Here is a 19,764-nt window from a genome sequence, read left to right on the forward strand (position 1 = left end):
ACAGAGTAGCTAACCTTTAGGAGAAAACAATTCCTCAATTCTTAAATTTGAGTTCTTGACCTAAGCTTCTGAATTTAAGAAGTGTAATAAAAACCCTGCAACCAGGTCTAGGTTGGTCTATGACATGAAGAAAGGAAGAAGAAAACAGAACCTGCTCATGAAGAGCAAAAGTTGAAAAGCCCTTGAAACAGATGCATAGGGTCTATATAATCTCTCTCTGGTTCTGGATGGTCCTTGTCCATTCATTCTCCCTAGAATGCTGGTGAGTGGAAGGCTCGTGAAAACATCATGGTCAGCAGTAGGAGGCGAGAGCTAATAGCTATTGGTAGTAGAGTGTAATGGTCAGAAGTACAGATCTCGGGGCTGGCCCCGTGGCTAAGTGGTTAAGTTCACGCACTCTGCTGCAGGCGGCCCAGTGTTTCGTTGGTTCGAATCCTGGACGCAGACATGGCACTGCTCATCAAACCACGCTGAGGCAGCGTCCCACATGCCACAACTAGAAGGACCCACAATGAAGAACATACAACTATGTACTGGGGGGCTTTGGGGAGAAAAAGGAAAAAAATAAAATCTTTAAAAAAAAAAAAGTAGTACAGACCTCATCAGTCAGATGTAGGTTCAAATCCCACCTCTAATGTTACTCATCATTAAACCATTCACTTTGCTTAATCTCTGTGAATTTCAGGTTCCACATCTGTAAAATGTATATAATTCCTAGGGCATAGAATGGTTATGAAGATTACATATTACATAAAAAGTACTTATCACAATGTCAGCCTATTAAATATTTAGAATATGCTGGTAATTATTATCATCAGTATTGTAGCTCATGAATCCCTGACTCCCAGCTTCTGCCTTCCATCCACTAACTGCTTTTCCTACTGTTCATGTTTTTGTTCTGTTTATAAGAGCTGTCATGGATACTCATTTTAGCCACATGGCGCCTGGTCCAAAATATATTGAGAGTAAGGAGTACCCTGAATAGAGAGAGAAGCTCTTGGCTCACACCACCTCTGGGATCTTTCTGGGTCAAAAATCTTACAAGTGAACAGAAACTTAGAAATCTAGTAACTAACCCAGTTTATGGTAGAGCTGTTTGTTATCTGGCCCATCTTTGGCCATCAACAGGGAGACAGAGTGATGCTGACAGAGAGCAGAGGTGCAAGGAGCCAAAATATCCAGAGGAGTACAGGGGAATTACCTCAAGACCCAAGGCAGATTCCTTGGCCTGTCTGAGATGCAGTAACAAAACCCAGCCAGCTTAGTCATCTGCTTGCCCTATCCTTTTGAAACTCCACTCGGGAGATAGAGCTGCCCAGCTAAGCCTCTCAAGCCTTACTTGCCCTTCAGCAAAGATGCTCTGGTAGAAAGGCTTTGAAGACAACCAAGGTAATAAGGAGTTGGTCTATGAGGCTGCTAGGTCTTGACCAAGGTTCCTCGAGTTCCATTGCTGTCGAAATCTAAAACCATCTCACATGCAGATTGTGGCTTTCACAGACGGAAGGCAATAGTGTAAATGATACATTTTCTGGGTTTTTTTTGAAGACTAATTGCTGCCTGGGCAGAAACATTTTAACTATTTTAATAATTACCTTAATTAACCAAGCCTGGTTCATTCGTTATTATGCCTTCTCCTAGAGTCACAGGGTGCAGAGTTCTGATTTGTCATGCAACACAGACCAAAAGCTACCAATCGCTTCCCATCAGTGGGGGACTCCCAACTTCTCCAGAGTTCCCTTAACAGAGCAACTAATAGAATCAGTGTCTCCCAGACATCCTAATATAATTCACCAAAACACACTCTTTGAAAAGTATCTGATTTTCCCCTAATCCATGAAAGGTAAGTAACTTCAAACTAAGACATAAGACTTCAATTCCCGGTACAGAAAGTCAAGACGACCATAGGCATCATCAGGCTGTTACCTGTGGAGTAACCTTCACTTCTGGCCACAGGGGAATAGAGAGGAAAGTGGCAGAGAGGAGGCCGCAACGGCTTGCCAACCGTGGACACAGTGCCAGGCATCCTGCGGCTTTACTCAGGCTGCTTTGTCAAAGAACAATAATGCTCAAAACAAGTTTATCATTTATCGTCTCTGCAAATTAATAATTGTCTCTTAAAAAAGAAAGAAGCCTACAAAGGGCATAAGCTTAGGGTTCCTTTGATAAAACTGCACCAGCGTTCACTAACTGGAAGACAATGGCCTTCCATATTACTGCAGGGTTTTGTATTTGGCACCACACAAGACTCGGCGGGCAGACCCAGAGCTCCTATCTGCACTAGACACAGCCTTTCCGGGGCCAGGTGCAGGCACAGACAAGTGAAAGCCTGCCTTATCTCCGCTCCTTGCTTCCTATCTTCTCTGGATAAACAAGGGCTCCAGCCTGGGCTATCAGGCCAGTTCCCCTTCACACATGCACATTTAACTGCACGTGGAGTCTGCATTCCTTCCCCAAGTACAATTTCCTCTGAAGTCACTGACAAGCTTTGCCTCAAGGAGGATGGTGACATCAGTCCTGAAGTAAAAGCCCTAAAGCAGTCTGTATTTTCTCCCAACTCACACATTTTTCAAAGTGGCCTTGACCGTCATTTTCCTTGATTGGAAACCATTCCATGAGCCGGAAAGGAATCAAGCAGCCCAGGAAATAAGCCTCAGCTGACCCCAAAGGTGGCAGATCAGTAGCTACAAAAGGAGTTGCATTCGTTGTCTAGTTACTCATGTAAGAGAGGCCATAGCTTCTTCTGGGTGATGGGAGAACTGAAGAGAGGAACTGAAAACTGACAGGAAATAAATCCACCTCGTCTCCTTCCCTATAGGGCCCAATAGCCTCTCCACATCTCTTCACCAGAAGCTTCAAAATAAAGTAAAAGTTTTCTCGGGCAGCATCCTGGACCATTCCACTCCTAACCATGACAAACATGCGTGATGGGTTTAGCTTTAGGCTCCGGGTTTTCTCTTCTCTTACGGAACAATTTTTAAAAATGTTTTCATACACATCATCTCAATGGATTCTCATTCCAAGGAAGATAATTAAGGAAACATTATTATTACTTTTATGTTAATGGTGAGAAATAGACACAGATGAAGTCAGCGCTGTCCTGATAGGACTGGGACGGATCCTCTAATTCCTGATCCTTTGGTCTTGCCGTTGTTCCACCTGGGGTTGCAATTATGGCTTCAGATTTGGACTATCCTATGTGGTTTGACATGGAGCTAAGAGTCTGTGAGAGTGGTTGTCCCCAGGGCAGAGAGCTGGGCATCTGAGGGACTTCCTGGGAGGGGCAGAGAGAGAGAGGAAAATTTTTGACTGGTAATACCCTTTTGAACTGCTTTGAATTTCAAACCATGTAAATTTATTGCCTATTGCCAAAATTTAAAATTTATAAAAAGGACTTCAGAGCTTTATGGAACACTGAGGAAGCATGAAAAAGATGGCTGTAGAACTTTATAGGAGGAAACAAGAACATTTAAAGAAAATGGTTAAGGCATGAAAAGAAATAATATACACTAAAGGAGAAAAATTTTCAATTCTTTTAAGACTGAATATATCCCCCCCACTTTACCTCCCTACCATCCCCAGCCTCACTAGTACCTCACCCAGAGAACAGTCTATTAAAATTGGTATAATCTTGTTTTTTGTTTGACATTTTTGCTTTCTTTTCTTAAGTACCAGAGTTTGGAACTCAGTAAATAGGATTTTTTAATAATTTAACAAAAATTAATTTAACCAAACACTACATAAAACTTGGTCCAAGGTGGTTGGTATATATAAGGCATGTAGCAGACAGTGAAGGAGAAGCAAGCAGGGAATGACAGAGGGAGGGGCCAGGAGGAAAGAAGGACGACAAACAAGTCCTCCCTCCCATCCCCATTATTGATGCATTCTTGAAAGGTCATCCGAATATGGTGACTCAAAAAAAGTTGGATGCTCTTGGCAGACTACTTCAAGGAGATGGGAAAGAGAAGTTCTGGGGGTTCTGAACCATTTTCCTTCAGGGAACACTCTGTGTCTTAGAAGACAGTACAATGGGCCCCAAGACAAAGTTCTGAAATAAGCAGCAGCCTTTGACTGAGGACAAACCATTATTTATGACAGATTCCTTGAGGTTGATGAGTAAAATATCTTTATGCATATTGCTAGGATTTCAAAATCATGACACTTCAGCAGCTCGTTTGTCTTGGAGTAGAGAAGCAGCTCCCAGAGACGGGGTTTGGGTTTGTCCTTAGAAATAAGGACAAACCCGAGCTGGCAACCCACGATCTTTATTTTCGTCAGCTTGCTCTTCTGCAGGCCTGCACAGTCAGTACTGTGTGAAGAGCGAAATCAATAAAAATCATCTCCCTCATTGCAGGAGGCCAACTCGAGGCCGTTTCTTGGCTCTGGAGCAAGTATCTGTCAGTCAGGGTCAGGGAGGTTTCTGCAGCACTTATCTGGGAAATCTCATACACAGTGTAATTGGGAACCTAAAAAGGCTTTAAGATGAAGAAATTGAGGCTCCGAGGTGATAACACTTTGCTTCAGGCAGCCTTAAAGTATGTGGCTTGCCCAACTCAGAGGTCATTAACTGGAACCCAGAACCAAGAGGGAAACAGTCCCTGGAGCAGTGAGTGGCAAAGCCACAAAACCCATCGCTACAGGACCCCTTCTCAAGGAAGTCAAGCACCTCAGCCACAGGGCACCATTTTGTAAGAAGCTAAAACTTCCTGAAGAGCATTGACATCGTATTAAGGGAAGAATATCATAGGGAGGGAGCTTCTCCCAGGATGAAGCCCAGACTCTGTAGCAAGGCAGATAAATCCTTTCCGATCAGGCCCTCATTTCCTCTCCCGCTTCATTTCTTCTCTTTATCCAACATGTTTAGTTCAGCTCCAGGCAGACTAACTGCTTGAATTGTTATCCAAATGTGCTTTTCCAGATGCTGATGCCTCTGCCTAGAATCCTCCTCCTGCCCTCACCACCTGATGTCATCTGGCAACTTCCGCTCCTTCTTCCGGAGTCTACTTAAATGGCATCCTGTCTCAGAAGTCTTTCTTGACCCAATCCTCTCCCACCTCTAAGTTTTAAAATGTAGCTTTTATGATTATTCAGGTCTGGTGAAACCAACAGAGCAGAAGACAATTGCCTTTGAAAAGACAGTTTGTTCCTTGATGCTCCCCAAAGAGGGGTATGCCTTGCCATGCAGGGTCACACATGGTTGGTGAGGAGGCAGAGGGGAGCCTGGGTAAAATGTGGGCAAGAGTCTTCATTGGGGTTCCCACAGGAAGGAATGGGAGAGGCAGGGTAAGCAGGCTTGGGATTGGTTAGTTTGAATAGTTTCAGTGAGCTCTAGGGTGTAAGGTCTGTCCCTAGTTGCCTGGTACCTGGCCCTGGAGTGATTAGGACAGGGGAACAGTGGCCCAGAGGGTAACAGGGAGAAAGGCAGTGGTGGAGAATGTGAGCTTTGGACTGCTTAGCTTGCATGTGAAAGACACACTTGCGGGCAAGCCCCTTACTACCTTCAGGAATTGGCTGACCCTGGGAGGAGCAGTCTCTCCAGGGTCCCCAAGCTGTCAAGTCTCAAAATATCAGAAAGGCAGGGTTAATATACCCTACCACAGTTAGAAGTGGTTAAGTGCTCCTCTTATGCTCACCCTGGGCTTACTTTCTGGAAAGATGGACCACTATATTAACAGACTACTTACCTTTTTGTTTACCACCATCGCTAGCCCTGGGACTATAAGCTCATTGAAGACAGGGGCTGTGTCTTTCTCATTGTTGAGGATGCCAACGAAGTACACAGAGGTCAACTTGACAGGCTTCAAGGTCTAGCCCTGGGTTCTGACACACGAGGTGGCATCACCTGCTGCAGGACTGAGTCTTCTGGACCACTTCACAGCTAGTAGAAACGTGTCATGTCTTCCCCTAGACGCTTTACTAACTACACAGCACCACTCTTGTTCTTTTTTCCTTAGGAATCCACTTAACATCCTGAAAGTTCCTCTCTTTGGGTTCAGAAAGGAGGCAAAAACAAAGTTCTATTGTTTTCAGGTTCTTGATCTGTTTCTCCAAAACTACGAAAGAAAACAAGCTCACAAAAGCAAAATCAAAACATAAATTTTTATTCGTTTATTTTGCTCCAAAAGATAAGATTGTTTGTAGAATTAAATGTCAAAGGACCTTATGACATTTCTTGGCAGAATTTCTGTGTGAAGCTTTCAACCAGTCAGTTTAACCCAAATTAGTAGGAGCTTCAGAAAAGGCTTTTGGCTGGTCCACAGCTGGGAAGAGATTTTGTCATAAACTCTGCCAAATGCATAGGGATACATAAAAAGGGGGTAGGGGAAATTGGGATTTTTTGGTCCAACATTTTTTAATAAATGAAAAAACAGGAGCCGGCCTGGTGGTATAGTGGTTGGGTTTGCGTGCTCCACTTCAGTGGCCTGGGGTTTACGGGTTCGGAGGCCCAGTATGGACTTACACATTGCTCATCAAGCCGTGCTGTAGCGGCATCCCACATACAAAGTAGAGGAAGATTGGCACAGATGTTAGCTCAGGGCCAATCTTCCTCAAGCAAAAAAGAGGAAGATTGGCAAAAGATGTTAGCTCAGGGCCAATCTTCCTCACCAAAAAATAAATAGATAAAAAATTAAAAAATAAATGAAAAAACAAATGAAGCCCCCAATTTAGTTAAAATTTTCCCCATATTCTGGCCTACTTTGTAATTTTTATACTGCTGCCTAAAAGCTATTATGTAGTTACTTAAATAAGAGAAAGGGAGGGGAAGTATTTTTAATTTTAAAGGATGAGTTCAGAGTGGTGGCCTGTGTGTTTCTTTAGCAGGTTTTTCTTAGAGGCAACTAACAAAAACTTGTCAGTTTCTTTACGTCCTAACTCTATGATGTAGCACTAACTTATACAACAAATGGAGTACATCCACCCATCCAGTTCAGGCAGAAGCACAGCACCCCAAAGCCAGTGTCGTCCTCCGCAACTTCAAGGAGTGCAATGGAATAATTTCATCTTATTAGTAATTCAGTATAAATTTCTTGTAATAAACTTGGAATTCCCATTGGGTTGTGTCAATTTGCTTTGCTAAACACATATGGAAAAATACGACATGACGAATCTTTGAGCTGTACAGTGTATCTTAACTCAGTGGTTATTTGTCCCATTCAGGGACCTTCTGCTCCTCACATATGCAATCTTTGTCCAGCTTTGGTTTTGCATACTCAACAGTCTGCTGTGCAGTTCTCCATGCCTGTGCCATAGGCTCCTCATGTTCAGGATGTCCAAACCTAAACACATCCTCTTTCCACCATTTTCTATTCCCATTTGTGTCATGCTGTCCACCCAGTCACTCAATCGGAACCCTGGACATCATCCCTTACTCCTCGTTCTGTATCCAATCAATTACCAGGACCTGCTCATTCAATCTTCTAAATATTCTCCAATCAACCCTACCACCACTGCTTTGGTTGTGATCCTTACATCTCTAACCTGGATGACTGCATCAACCTTCTGACAAGATTCCAGCTTCCAGTCTCTCTCCCTCCATTCCAAACCACTATCACCAGAGTAACAGTCAGACCCAGTCTGATAATATCACCTTCCCACTGAAAATCCTAAGGTAGCTCCCTTCCTCCCTCAGGGTCGGGGGAGGGGGTAGAAAGCTCTCCGGCCTGCCACACTCTCTAGCCTTACTTTATTGATCCCCAGTTTACACTTCACACTTCAGTGATTCTGAACTGCATGCAGTTCCCCTACACATCACGCTCTTTCTATGCCTTTGCATCAACCAATCACCAGCAGGCAAGCCTTAGAACGTGTGTAACAAGAAAAGTAGAGTAGCATAACTTCTAAAGGGAACAGCAGTTACCACCAAAATAAAACAGAAAGTGTGGTTTTATTTTAACATTTTTGGGGATCTAGAGGAAAATGTAAACAGAAGAAGAAAATTAAAGACAATAAATCAGCTGGAATATTGATTTTCTGCTCCAACCTCAATAATAAAGCATACCACCTAGGGGAGTCCTTTTGGACCGGATTGTCATAGCTCCCTCTTTGGTGCTGGTTTTGGAAAATCTTCCCAGCCTGAGACTCACGATATTCATCACCAATTGTCTCTGAGTTGAAACCCAACCATCAAAAGACTTAGGTGTGTGACAAAGGACAAAACAGTGTACTATTCAGAGCTAACTTTGAAGCAATGACCTGAGCCTTTCTGAGAAGGCTTGGTAAAGGACTGCCAGAGAAAACATGGAGTAAATGTAGAGAAAATTTCCAAAGCTCAAAAATTCCAGATGCCTGTGGATGGTAGGGAGCATGGAAAGTCTATCAAATACCTTGACTATCAGCCCACAGTTGAGTGGCTTTTGCAATAAAGGTTATATCATTGTTATACCATTGTTATACCAAATGGTCCAGAAAGCCAAACACGTGGCACAGATTAGTTTCATGGGCCAAAGTGGTGTGGCTGGAGTCAACTGATCGGATTGGAACAGCAACACTGTAACCTGAGAAAGTGTCAACAGCAGTGACGCACAACCAATAGCTCTGAGAGTGGGTGCAAAGATCTGAAGTAATCAATCTGCCAGAAGCAGGCGGGACAACACTCCATGCAATGTGGTGTCCTTCACCACAAGGCAACCAGGTCAATTTTTGGCAGAAATCACAAGTCTAGCATCAAATGGCGGCTCTGCATCAGAAATATGGTGCTTTACTTTGTGTCCTACCTATAATGGTGGATGTGCGGCCATGTCTGGGACAATGATGGATCAAGGCAACAATGATGGCAATCTGGGTGGTGCCAGCCCAACCAACAGCTTTACTCTATCTAGGTGGTCTCATCTGAGAAAGACCCACACAGTTCAGTCAGCAGTCACAACCTGCTTCCACTGTTTGCAGCCCCTAAGGAAGGGTGTCTTTAATCTGCCAGTCTGTAGTTTTCCAAGTGACAGACCAAACCATAGGTCATAGCAACAGCATAAGACTCAGTAAAAATATAACAAGGCTCAGCAAGGAGGGTACTGGCTGGAACTATGAGAATGGCTTTGAGTGCTGACCATTGACCAGGCCAACCACATCCATTTTCGGTTCTGCATATCTGGCGCTGAGATGGAGCGGCCATAGCAGCCCACTGAACACCGCTGGGCTTCAGTTTAGCCAATCCATCAATGAAAGAGGCAGCAGGTATTTAGAGGAATCTCCTAAATGGCAACCTAAATGTATTTTTAAACCCCCTAAATGTAGCCTTTATGAATCAAGAATGCTATTGAGTCAGTGCCTTTGTTTCAGGTAGTGGAATGGGGAGTAAAGTTTTCCCCAAATGGATAGCTACCACTTTTTCATGGCACTACTGGGGCTAAGCCAGCTGCATTCTTGAATACACCAATTCCATCTGACACGTGAGGCTTGTTGGGCCCTTCTCATCTTGGAGGTCACAAGTCTGTTTGATCCACTCCACAATAGAAGTAGCAGGTTGGATAGCTCAGGTGTTCAGTTTTGACAAGATCCCAGCAGTTTGCTAATAACTGCTTTTCAGAAGGGGTTGGGGACAGGGATGGTGGAGATACTCTATCTTTCAAAGGTGCTAACACATCCCCAAAAAAGACAGTCTAGGATGCAGAGGGTCCACGTCTCCTTAGAACAATACACAGAAATGCAAGACATTTATGGAGAATTATCTCCCAACAGATATAAAGTGTAGAAAAATGAAACAATGTAGGAAAAAAAAGTTTTATTGTTTGTGCTGGAAACACTCAGACTTCTGATGAGATACTCGAGTCCATGATTATAAACAATAAACAAATACAAAGGAGCTTTTCCAGATTTCCAAAGCTCACCAATACCACTCTGACCATCTTGATCCACTTCACAAACCTACAACACATTAGATAAAATACTTGGGCAAGCCATCAAAGTCCAACTCAAGTACCATTTACATTTTCAATTTTAATTTTCTCAACCTTTTTTTTTTTTTTTTAATTTGACTAACTTCACACATAAGCCCAGCTAATCTTCACTGCTGGATGTTAGACAAACAGAGTTCTTCTGATAAGCCCTCAGGAGAGAGTCAGGAAGCCTTGATTAAAGGAGAGATTTTAAAGTCACAGAGGTCAAAGCAGATTCCTTTTTAGACAGTTCAGTTTGGCATCACTGCAATATGATTATCCTAGAAAGAACATTCAAATTCCAGAACAAAATATACTAAGCACATCCTACTATCCCATGAAATAGGGCTAGCAGTTACACAAAGTGAAGCTGGCTTATGCTAACATTCATCTATTAAGCCCCATTTTGTTCCAGGACCCAGGCTTCTTAAGAGATTGCCATGACAATTTAGCCTCCAACCCCCTAGGAGCCTGTCTACAACAGCTTAGGAAGGAAGGGATAAGAGCCAAATTCCAGGTTGGCCTCAAGTTATGTCTAAATGTCAATTTGCTTATCCCGTACAATGAAAATTCTGAGCATCCTGAGGCAGACCTCTGTTAAGAGAACAGGGTCAAGTTCTCTAGTAAGCTTTTCACCCCAAAGGATAGACAGGAATGTGCTGTCTCTATGATTCTATGGCTAGATAGAATCACAGATATGTTTATCATTCCATTACAACTCTTTACACTCTAGACCTTATGTTCTCCAACCACTCTGTTTTAGAGAAGATCTCAATGTTTTCATAAAGTACAAACACCATCAGTCTAGTGTTATTGTGGCCATGTGTATGTTCTGGATTAAGGCACTTTTTTTTTGTTTGGATTACAAACCACATTACTTGATAAATATCTGACAAAAATGGGAGTGAGTTGGAAATGAAAGTAGACTTCGCTTAATCTATGAATACAATCCTTCTAAGAAAAAAGATTCTTACAAGTGTTTAGTTTTCTAAATAACTTCATAATGGAACAAAACCATACTCTTCCAAAGGGAGCCAAGGTCCTTATTCTGGTAAAATTTATTCCCTTTTGGTCAAACAGGAAAATCAACAAAGTTTTTTTAAAGATTGGACCTGAGCTAATATCTGTTGCCAATCTTTTTCTTTTCTTCTTCTTCTCCCCAAAGCCCCCCAGTAGACAGTTGTATATCCTAGTTGTGAGTGTCTCTGGTCGTGCTATGTGGGATGTCACCTCAGCACAGCCTGATGAGTGGTGCCATGTCTGCGCCCAAGATCGGAACTAGCGAAACCCTGGGCAGCCGAAGTGGAGGGCACAAACTTAACCACTCAGCCACGGAGCCGGCCTCAACAATAAAGTCTTTAATTTTCTCAGCAACACTCACCTCCATTTCCACCCCTATGCTCCATTAATGAATTTATTTATTTATGCTCTGCTTTATCTACACAGGATTGTTTTTCTGTTAGAACCATTAACATCCGCTTAGTTGCACTGTGCTTTTTCAAGGGAGATTTATTAAAATATACAAAGAAGATCATTTCCCCAAAAGACGTCACCTTCAATTTTCGACACATAAACATTATGTTTTATTCCATATCTCTTTGGATTAGCAACACTTGATAATACTTTGAGAACAGTATGTCAGCAGTTCTTCTAACCCAAAACAACTAAGGCCTTTGAGTCAAGAGCCAGATTTGCTTATACTGGCATCTAGATAACATGATCTTAACATCTACTTGCCTGATGATAAAAAAATCAAATCTCTACTTCTTTAATTCTAAGAGTAATAGATATTACCTCAAAAGCTGTTTCTATGTCTCAAACTTTTTAAAAGCATATTTTTCTTCCAATAATATAAACACATTCACTACAATAGATCCAATATATTAACTCTTACTCTACTTTTCCTTACCAAACTTGAAATAAGGTTCTTTTCAGTTGTTGTAATCACCACTCTTCTTAAATATACAGGGAATCTCAAATTTTAAGTGAGTTTCCTCCACAAGGAAACAGTGGTAACACAGACCTACCTCCCAGAGTTTAAACGGTTTGAAAATGTTCTATTACTCAATCTTTGTATTTAAAGAATTAGTCATAAGGAAGTTAGTGGTGAGCTGGCCCAAACCTGGGTCACCCTGGGCAGGAAGTGGCTGAGAAATTTGTAGCAGATTTTAAGCTTTTTTAAATCTGCTGGCCACTTTGGCTAAACACACCAAAGACCACCTACTCCACGATTCCCTCCCAGCTATCACAGCAAAACATGCCCACCCAGACGGATAGGTAGGAGGGTACTTCTGATAAAACACCAGGAAGGTAACCGTCTGGATTTTATGGGTATTTAATATATGCCAGAAACAAAATTATAGATTTCGTCATATTATAACATTTAATAGGCCAGCCCACAGACCACCTAGGGTTCACTCACAGATTATACTGTAAATTCATACTCCAGGACTATCCAAAAGGCATGCATTTTGCTGGGTGATATTCCTGCTGATAAGCGCAGGAGGAATACATATAAAACTGAAGCACTCCTGGAAATGATCTGCTGTAACTTGGAAAAAGGAATAAGATCCTGATGCCAGAAAATAAAGTCTCTCTTTGTAGAATAAGAGGACTTGAAACCTCCATTCTAAAATCAAAATTGTTTGAAAGTTGGGCAGGGGACATGAACAGACATTTCTCCAAAGAAGATATATGGATGGCCAATAGGCACATGAAAAGATGCGCATCATCACTAATCATTAGGGAAATGCAAATCAAAACTATACTAAGATATCCCCTTACACCTGTTAGAAAGGCAAAAATAACCAAAACAAAAAGTGACAAATGTTGGAGAGAAAAAGGAACCCTCATACACTGTTGGTGGGAATGCAAACCGGTGCAGCCACTATGGAAAACAGTATGGAGATTTCTCAAAAAATTAAAAATAGAAATACCCTATGACCCAGCCATCCTACTACTGAGTATCTATCCTAAGAACTTGAAATCAGCAATTCCAAAAGTCCCATGCACCCCTATGTTCATCGCAGCATTATTTACAATAGCCAAGACATGGAAGCAACCTAAGTGCCCATCAACCGATGATTGGATAAAGATATGGTATATATATCCAATGGAATACTACTCAGCCATAAAAAAGGATAAAATCGTCCCATTCACAACAACATGGATGGACCTAGAGGGTACTATGTTAAGCGAAATAAGCCAGATAGAGAACGACAAACTCTGTATGACTCCACTCATGGGTGGAAGTTAAACATATAGACAAAGAGAACTGATTGGTGGTTACCAGGAGAAAGGCGGGGTGGAAGGAGGGCACAAAGGGTGAAGTGGTGCACCTACAACATGACTAACAATAATGTACAAATGAAATTTCACAAGGTTGTAAATTATCATAATCTTAATAAAAAGTTTAAAAAGAAATTGGTTGAAAGTGACCAGGTTTCTTTTTCACTTCTGAGTATCAACTTTATAATAACTACATGACTTCACTCTGAGCCAAGAGACATTTCAAGAATGGGAGACTGAACTTACTGATACATATGAAAATAAGCCTCACAATAATGAAGAAGAATTAACGACCAGAAGACCTCAATTAGTGGTAATAAGAAATAATCTGAAATATCTGTTTAAATGTTGGATTTTTAAGGACAAAGTGACTAAAATTAATGTTGCAATGTTTCCAGAACTATTTGGACTAATTTTGGTGACAACCAAAAAATGGGGCAAGGCTAAAATCTCATATTCCAAATTTAGTCAGCTACAAAGTTTCAAACTCACCCCCCATATAAGCTCAAAATATTTTAAATAAGATGGTTTATAACAGAAATATTGAAAATAAATCACCCTTGAAGACTTTTAGATTTTCCCCAGTGTACCACAAATCACATTCAGAAACCCAAATAAAACAATCACTAAAATGTTTGAGATCCACTGCTGAAACTCAGAGCTGCAGGACAGGAGAGAACTAAGTGGACGGCCTGCTCTCTCTCTCTGCTTGGGCAGCACTGTTTTTTTGGAGGTCGTAGGCCATGCACGTTCAAACTCTGAGTCCATAAAAGCCAGCAGTAACATTACAATAATAATAACATAAATAAAAATAAGCTCTGGTTAAAGGGAGAGGATTCATTTACTGCCACCCTGCTGAGGTACATTTGACCACTGAAAGCAAGAAAGCTATTAGCATCCTGAATTAATGGGTATAGTGGTTTTCAAACAAGATATTTTCATGATGGACACAATGTGGACTCAGCAAAGTTTCTCCTTCAGGAAAAATACAGCTTCTATTTCAAAGAGCTCTGATTAGGCTTAATACCATTAGGGAACCATCAAGGATTTGTGTTGTTGTTACTGCTGTTAACTATCAGTTACTTTCTAACCCAAAAATTGTGGGTAGTTAACTGGACCGACAGTCAAGGTTTAGGAATGCAGGAGCCAATCCAAGGTACAGACGAGCTTCAGATGTGGGCAGGCCTCAAGAAGCTTGGAATCTTTCAAGGTTGTCAGGTCTTAGCCTTTCTCATCATTACCATTATCACTGTTATTACTTTCTTGTCCGGATTTTATAAATAAAAATTCACTTCCTTCATCACATCCCCCCTGGAAAGCACTGAACACTACACAATTTTAGGAATCCTCAGTAAGCTTTATTAAATCAATTACAATCAAAAACCAAATTAAATCTATCCAATGAATAAATTCTCAATCACTACTGACTGCCTATAACATGCCCAGCAGATACCTGTTTAAAAAGTCATTATTAGTTCCCTTTGTAAATTAGTTACCAAAAATATAACTGTTTTCAATTGCCATAATACTTAAAAGTACAAATATAAATTAAATAAGGTTCAAAAGACCACATACAACAAAATAGTGTATAAAAAAAGCTAATGTTACAAGAATTATTCAATTTACTTTGTAGCATTTATTTTGTTACATAAAATCACTTAAAACAGTACATGTTTTCCGGATCATACTTAAAAGTTCACATCCAGATGTCTTTTCTATCAAATCTTTATTCTTTCTCCATTGTCAAAATCTTAATTTTCACTCCTGGCTAGATTTTTCTTCCTTGGCAATTCTTTTGGTCACCCCACTGAAATATTTCTCCCGGAAGGAGTTATGGCCTTGGTATAGCAGAGAGTGATCGTTTGGCAGATGTGAAGACTGGTCCCGGTTCTGGTTGGTTGGAAAATACAGAAAATAACGACATTTGAGTTACTTCTTCAGCTAGCTTGCAACCAAAGTGGTCATTTACTTGAAGCAAAATCTCACTCTGGTGCATGTTTGTTTTTCTTTTTCACCTGAATTAGAAATGTACCACCACTTTATGTCTGTATCATGCTTGGGTATCCACCTACTTCATCTCCTTTGATCCTTTCTGCACAGAGAGGACAATACTTTTACTGGGAAAACAGAGAGTCAGAGATGACAAAGAGAATCATCCCAGGCAAGACAAGCGGAGACGAGCACAGGCACCTTCTGACTCCCAGTTCAGCACGAACCACAATCATCTGTGACTATAAGAACTATCAAACAAGGGAAGCTTCTACTCCAAGGTGTGTAACAACAAATTATTGCATTTGTATGATGTCATACAGATAAATAAAACTGTTTAGGGGTATACCTCCCTTCAGTTAATGAAATAAATGATTCCTGGCAACTTTAAGTAAGAGTAACCACAATAGATGAAGATATGGGCTAAACAAGTGATTTCCACATGTTTAGATTCCAGTGCCAGGTAAGGACTAGAGTTCAGACTGACATATGCACACTGGAAATACCCATCTCAGTTAGAATGTCCTATTTCAGCTTAGAAAACTGAGGGATAAGAAGACTAACAGAAAAAACCACAATATCAGCTTCTCACCCAATTTCACTAGCCATCTCAAACCGTGAAAAAAAATCTAATTAGAAATAAATCTCGGGGCCAGCCCCGTGGCCAAGTGGTTAAATTGGTGTGCTCTGCTTTGGTGGCCCAAGGTTTCGCTGATTCGGATCCTGGGTGCAGACATGGCACCACTCAACAGGCCACGCTGAGGCGGGGTCACACATGCCACAACTAGAAGGACCCACAACTAAAATATACAACTATGTACTGGGGGAACTTGGGGAGAAAAATCAGGAAAAAAAAAAAGATTGGCAACAGTTGTTAGCTCAGGTGCCAATCTTTGAAAAAGAAGAAAGAAATATCATTTCCCATGTACTTCTGCAAATTCATATTCAATTGCACGCAGATTAATGTGATTTTGAGAATAGGTATAGAAACACAATTAGAAAATATGAAACCTAATTTTTAATCCTGGTTTCAGTATCAAAATGATATCTACAAATACATCTGGAATATAACAATCCTCAAGATATTTTTATATTTTTTCCTTATTTCTGTACGAGATGACTATCTTCATCCTTTCTCTCGTATCTAACATTAATAAAAGCCCAGGTTTAGCCAAAATAAAATTATATTGGGTGATTGTTTATTCAGAAACGATTTTGTCACAGAATCTTAAAAAAAATTACACAAAAAACAAATTATTAAACATATCCAGATTTCCTGATTCATCAAAAAAAAAGGTGGCTACTTAAGTTTTATGGCACTAACTATGTTACAGCTCCAAATTCCTGCAAGCACGTGAAAACATGCCAATGGTTACTAACTTCAGGCCATGGAATCCCCAAAAGATAAAAGATAACTTTTATCTAGTCAACCTGTAGGTATACAATTAAAGAATACCAAATGAAAGATAATATTTACTAGGTATTTATTATGGGCCCAAAACTACACTAAATGCCTTATATGCTCTATCTAATATAAACTCAGCTCTAAGAGAAAAGTACACTATTATCCCCATTCACAGATGAGTTAAGAGCTCAGACCCAAGATAATACTGCTAAGTGACAGAGCCAGGAATTGAACACACGTCTATCTGACCCCAGAGACTATAACCTACAAGAGAATGAGGTTTCCTCCAAAAGAGCTAACTTTTTCCCCAACTCAAGAAGCAGAACCTCTGAATAAACAGGTGATGGACGAAGGCTTTGATAGCTGCACTGCCTACCCAGAAAGGAAGAGACTGGATCAGCAGTACTACTAGCTTAGTTCTAGGAACTAAGAGGATTATTTCAACAACACAAAATTTTCATACCGGGAGGAGACTGAAGGAGCCACGGGGATGCCTGAGGGATTTTATAACCCTAGGAGCACAGTTAACCTGAGGAAGTCTCCAGTCTGGTCCACAGCTCAGGACTGTACCTGAGACAGCAGCAACACAGAGCAATGTTCCAGCATTTAACCTTGGCTTGTGCATTTCAACTATCAAAAGTCTGACTGAAGAGTCATACAAAAGGAAGGGACATGCCACCATCTACTCCTCCAAGGGCCCTAAATTCTGCCCTTATATCAAATAAGATCACTAGAAAACATCTCCACTTTCTGAACTATATTAGCTTCATCCTCACAGAAATGCCTTGTCTTGGCTATACTGTAAAGCTTGTCCAGATGCTGACGTCTCTCCTGCCACTTTACTTCTCCTCACAGCTCTTTGCATCATTCTCCACCCAGTCATCAAAGTCAGCAATCTTGGTCAAAGACCACTCCCTTTTCATCTCACATTTAGTCAGTCCTAAAATCTTAGATTCTGCATCCTAAATATCTTAAATCCATTTTTCCTCTTCACCTGTAACTCCGGTACTATAACTTATACCTTCCTTATCTCGCCTTGTTTTTTTCTACATGGCCAGTTGCCCTGCCTTCAGTGGCTCCCTCTCCAGTCTGTTCTCCCTAATGAGACCCAACTCAACCTATTCAAATGCAAACCTAATATGCCAACGTTCCTGGCTAAAGTCCAAATGGGTTCAAACTTTCCCCAATTCTGAGGCTTTTCTCTTCGTGTGTGGGAGTTGGATTCAGTTTGCTGAATGTCCTCTCACTTTCCTCTCTTGTACAAGAGGGATCAGAACACTGTCAGGCAACAAGGTCCTTTCCAGCTCTGCCCTCTGTCCTCTCTTCTCCCTGGGAGTCCTCTAGGCCATGCAAGATCACCCCTACGTTGAATGCACTGTGGACTACTTCACGGAATATTCTAGAGCTGCAGTGGTGAGGAGGGTAAGACAGGACAGAAATGTGCTTCCAGAAGGCAGAGGCATTGTGGGACAGCGAGGGCGCTGAGACGGACTGGGGCGCAGTTGTGCCCAGCCCACCTAAGCTGCTGATCATGTGGCTCCCCAGAGGAAGCAGCAGACAAAGGCCAAAGCACAAGGGAAGACAGCCTTCTTCACAGATCAGACAGAGCTTAGCAAAATCGCTTGTCTTTGACCTGAATGATATAAATAGGGCAAATTGGTGATAAAGAACAGAGAATATAAAGATCAGAGTCAGAAATGGAATGAACAGCAGAAGCCTGGAAAACTCAAAAGTAATGATTAAAACCTATGCTAATGCACGGTTATCAAGAAACTATGTACTACCTATGAGATCCTCTATCTGAATAGTTCAGACCTCAAGATTCCCTCAGAATAAAGTAAAAGCAAAATAAGCCCTAACAGACCACATGTTCAGTGCTACAGGGACCCAGCCGCAGAGAAATATGTGCTACTGGAAAAGCTGGGAAAGACTATTACCCTTAGAAATGCAATCTCTGGGGAAAAGAGAAAACTCCTATGTTCTTCATCTCCCAGGGAGTAGAGAAGAATCAATGTGAGGTATGTGTTTGGATCCTATGATGGAATGGCTCCTTCTACAAGACTGATTGCCCCCGATTGTGAAATAAAGACACTCATAACAAAAACTCTTCGAGAACCCAAAAGCTCCAAATCCCCTGTGTACTAGGGATCTGGCAAGGGCCTTTCTATGACCTAGCAGCCTAAGTCCTTCTTCAGGGAAAGCCAGACACTCCAGGGACCGTGGCTACCATTTCATCTAACTGAAAAAGCCATGGTTCATAAAATGTTCCACATAGGACATTCAGTATATCTATGGTCTACCACATATCATCACATGTATATCATACATGTAAATATCATCTCCTATGAACAACACACATTTAAAATACACCCTAGTCCATATGAAATATACTGTTTGCAGCATTCCGAATTTATGTTACCTCGATGCTGAAGAATAACGCAAACTCGCTGTTTTTTTCTTTTCTTTCTTTCATACTATCTTTAGTTTAGTTTATCAAGGCTTACACTTGAGATGATGATATGCAACCCTACATATTTTTCATCACCTTTTCATGACTCTTCTGTTCACATTCCCTGCCCATCTTAACCAAGAATATCTGCAGATTTTTTTTCAACTCAGTATCTCAAAGGCCAAAGTGTTTACTTAAAAGGAGAAGAGTATCCTCGAGCAACACAATCCTAGATGTCCCTCATTAACTCAGACTTGCTCCAGTGTTTGAGCGCTCGTGTCTCTAACACTTCCAAATCTATCACTATCAGTCATGACATCATCTATGTATCATAAAACCTGAGTTCTGTCAATCTTCAGTAAGCAAGAAATACTTCATGGAAAATAAAAACACACAAAGAATGAGGAAGTGTCAAGACAGAAAACTATGGCAATGAAAGATTACAGAACACCTTTCCCAAATTTCATAACTACTGGTTAAATTTTGGAGCATGGTAGTAGTTAAGGAGATCTGAAAAAAATATGAAGATTGTTGATTACACTGTTTACTGTTTATTACCATTTTTTATAACCAGAAATTAAGAGCTTCTGTAGGAAAATTTATGCTAGCTACAGATGGCCACATAATGGAAATATACAGCTTTCAGATCTATCACGTAACCTTGTAAGACAAACAGTGTGTAACTATGACAAGAAATACACAAGTTCTGATTCAAGAAAGCAGTAAGATATATCAACAACTATGTGTTTTACATAAGCCAACTA

The 19,764-nt window shown here is 41.0% G+C and overlaps 1 protein-coding gene across 7 annotated transcripts in view; it reads right to left on the reverse strand.

The window, feature by feature from the left end:
* Positions 1 to 19,764, reverse strand: part of TRMT11 (tRNA methyltransferase 11 homolog) — an 84,618-nt gene that overhangs the window by 11,714 nt on the left and 53,140 nt on the right. For 2 of the 7 annotated variants that reach the window (XM_046677419.1, XM_046677417.1), the window contains one exon: positions 14,494 to 15,047. The exons of 4 other annotated variants lie outside the window; for them this stretch is intronic. In XM_046677419.1, coding sequence (XP_046533375.1) covers positions 14,957 to 15,047 — 91 coding nt within the window. In that variant the 3' untranslated portion in view covers positions 14,494 to 14,956. Of the gene's footprint in view, positions 1 to 14,493; positions 15,048 to 19,764 lie in introns of those variants that run through there. One more of the 7 variants, XR_006890816.1, reaches the window with a different exon arrangement.

Source organism: Equus quagga, chromosome 11 (genome assembly GCF_021613505.1).
Source record: "Equus quagga isolate Etosha38 chromosome 11, UCLA_HA_Equagga_1.0, whole genome shotgun sequence".
Lineage (NCBI taxonomy): Eukaryota > Metazoa > Chordata > Mammalia > Perissodactyla > Equidae > Equus > Equus quagga.